Source organism: Empidonax traillii, unplaced genomic scaffold (assembly GCF_003031625.1).
Source record: "Empidonax traillii isolate 1590-97213 ecotype Southwest subspecies unplaced genomic scaffold, ASM303162v1 scaffold1125:size176652, whole genome shotgun sequence".
Lineage (NCBI taxonomy): Eukaryota > Metazoa > Chordata > Aves > Passeriformes > Tyrannidae > Empidonax > Empidonax traillii.
Window position 1 is genome coordinate 48,993 of NW_020956318.1, and position 2,961 is coordinate 51,953.

General features: G+C 65.9%; 1 protein-coding gene across 1 annotated transcript; it reads left to right on the forward strand.

Moving 5' to 3' along the window:
• Window positions 1-485: 485 nt before the first annotated feature.
• Window positions 486-2,951, forward strand: LOC114068779 (G-protein coupled receptor 12-like). Its single transcript, XM_027905146.1, has 2 exons — window positions 486-742; window positions 1,644-2,951. Exon 2 carries the CDS (start codon window positions 1,646-1,648, stop codon window positions 2,684-2,686), a length of 1,041 nt encoding a protein of 346 aa, XP_027760947.1. The 5' UTR covers window positions 486-742; window positions 1,644-1,645; the 3' UTR covers window positions 2,687-2,951.
• Window positions 2,952-2,961: the final 10 nt, after the last annotated feature.

The window sequence follows — 2,961 nt, forward strand, 5'->3', positions numbered from 1 at the left end:
GAGGCTCCCAGGTGTGGATCCTCCTCATCCCAGCTTTCCAGGGGCTGCAGGGAAGCCTCTGTGGAGCGAAGGCTCTGGGGTGTGATGTCTCCCCAGAGGAGGGATGCAGCTGCCCAGCCTGGTTGCAGAGGACCCCCCGAGCCCCTCCAGCTGCCGCCTCCTGGGGTACAGGGGGGCTGGCGGTGCCGTCCCCGGACATCGTCCTTGAAGAGCGGGGCACCGGAGCCGCGCCACGCCGGGTGCCTCCTCCCTTCCCATCCCCGCGTCCCTCGGCACCGGCGGTAAAAATAAACCCTGCGAGGCGCCGGGGCCTGGCTCCAGCCCAAAGCTGCATCCGCAGGACGCAGGTGCAGCGGGCCCCGACCTTGGGGAGGTGCGTCGGGGTGGCGGGAGAGCTCATGAATGAACGATCGGCGGGGCGGGTGCGCGCACCCCCCTCGTGCCTGCGGGTGTGGATGGGGATGTGGAGCAGGGAGCCAGCCTCGTTGTTATTCTGATCACAGCGGCTCTGATTCACAGACTTGGATCATGAATATAAGTGAAGACTTTGACGTCAGAGTTGAGATTTATCAGCAGATCCAATGGGGCAGGAATATTAAGTGCAAGTCGATGCCAGCTCTCTGCCAACGCTATTAGCGATGCTCACCGAGGAATGAGGCTTCGCACCAAGGGCTGGAAGGACTGGGAAGGAAAAAAATAAAAACGTGGGGGGAGCAAGCTGATCCTCGGGCATTAAAACCAGGTAAAACAACAACCCCCGGCGTGGCGGCTGCATGCGGGAAGGGGCGATGCTGGCGGCGGGGGACGGCAGCGGCTGCGGGCAGAGCCCCCCCGACCTTCACACCTCGGCTGCCCACCCTGGGCGGGGGGATTTACTCTGCCGAGCAGGGCAGGATGTTGCAGCCGGCCGGGAGCATCTTGCACCAGCCTTTTCTAAAGGAGGGGAAGGGAGGGAGGAAGGAGAAAGTTAACGCAGGCTGTCCCTTGCCGCTGCCTTCTCCTTCCATCGGCGGCTCCGCATACAGGAGCTGGCCTATTAATAGTGTTTATTTTTACTCACTGCACGCAAAAAAGAAAGGGCTGCGGGGGGGGCTGGGGGGGCTGCGCTATAAATAGCTAGCAAAGGTGGCCGTGCCCCGGGGAGGGGAGGAGGAGGAGGGGGCGGCCAGTTCTTCACCGGGTGCGCAGCGGCTGCGGACCCTGCGTGGAGCCGAGCGCACGGAGGCGGCTGCGGGCAGCGGGGTGATGAGTTGTGCTCGGCCTCAGCCCGGCGGGAGGAGCGGGAGATAGCGAGAGAGAGCGGCCAGGAGTGCGTGTGGGGCGCGGGGGACGGCGAACCCTGGGCCGGGGATGTGTGCGGGAGGCTGGATCCCAGGGAAGCTGCAGTGGGGCCGGGGTGGGGGCGGGCGGGGATGCGGCGGGCGGGGGCGGCCGGTGCGGGGCGCGGGGTGGGGTGTCCCTGAGCGGCGCTCCCGGAGCGCGGTGTGGGGCGCGGGGCGGGGGTCTCCGTGACGCGGGGCGGGCTCGGTGAGTGGGCTCCTCGGGTTCGGTGCGGGGATCCCCTGCTCACTGCGGGGCTCGCGGTCTCTCCCCGGTGCCGGTGTCGGTGCCTCCCCTGACCCCCGCTCTCGCTCTCTCCCCAGCGATGCTGCACGGCCCCGCCGCCATGGGGGAGCCGTGGCCGCCTCAGCCGCAGCAGCAGCGGCTCCCGGGCCCCGGGAACGCCTCGGAGCCCCCCGCCTGGCCCTCGGCGGCGGACGGGCCGGGCACGGCGGCGCCGGGCGGCGGCGGGGCCGCGGGGGCCGTGAGCCCCTGGGACATCGCGCTGTGCGCCACGGGCACGGCGGTGGCGGGCGAGAACGCGCTGGTGCTCGCCGTGCTGTTCTACACGCCGAGCCTGCGGGCGCCCATGTTCCTGCTGATCGGCAGCCTGGCGCTGGCCGACCTGCTGGCCGGGCTGGGGCTGGTGGCCAACTTCGCCGTGCGGTACCTGCTGCGGCCGCCCAGCGAGGCGGCGGAGCTGGCGGCCGCGGGGCTGCTGCTCGCCGCCTTCTCCGCCTCCGTCTGCAGCCTGCTGGCCATCACCGTGGACCGCTACCTGTCGCTGTACAACGCGCTCACCTACCACAGCGAGCGCACGCTGGGCTTCACCTGCGCCATGGTGCTGCTGATGTGGCTGCTGTGCCTGGGCGTGGGGCTGCTGCCCCTCCTGGGCTGGAACTGCCTGCGGGACCAGAGCGCCTGCAGCATCCTGCGGCCCGTCACCAAGGACAACGCGGCCGTGCTGGCCGTCACCTTCCTCCTCCTCTTCGCCCTCATGATGCAGCTCTACCTGCAGATCTGCAAGATCGCCTTCCGGCACGCCCAGCAGATCGCCGTGCAGCACCAGTTCATCGCCACGGCGCAGGCCACCTCCACCCGCAAAGGGCTCTCCACGCTCTCGCTCATCCTCGGCACCTTCGCCCTGTGCTGGATCCCCTTCGCCATCTACTCCCTGGTGGCCGATTCCAGCTACCCCGCGGTCTACACCTACTCCCTGGCGCTGCCCGCCACCTGCAACTCCCTCATCAACCCCATCATTTACGCCTTCAGAAACCCAGACATCCAGAAGTCGCTCTGGCTGGCCTGCTGCGGGTGCATCCCCTCCACGTTCTCCTCCAGACCAAGGACATCCAGCGATGTGTGAGGACTGAGCACGGAGCCAGAGGCGATCCCTTGCTCTCCTCCTCCTTCTCTTTTTCCCCCTCTGTCGTTATTGTTTCCTACCGGGAGGAACCCCCCCCCGGTCAGCACATCTCGTTCCATGGAAAGATGGCCAAAAAGAGAAAAAAAAAAAAAGGAAAAAGGGAAAACGAAGGGGGAAAGAAAGAGAGAGAGTAGAATGATAATGGTTTCCTTTAGAAATGTTATTTTCTTACACATTTTATTTTTTATTTAAAAACACAAAACACCAAAAAAAAA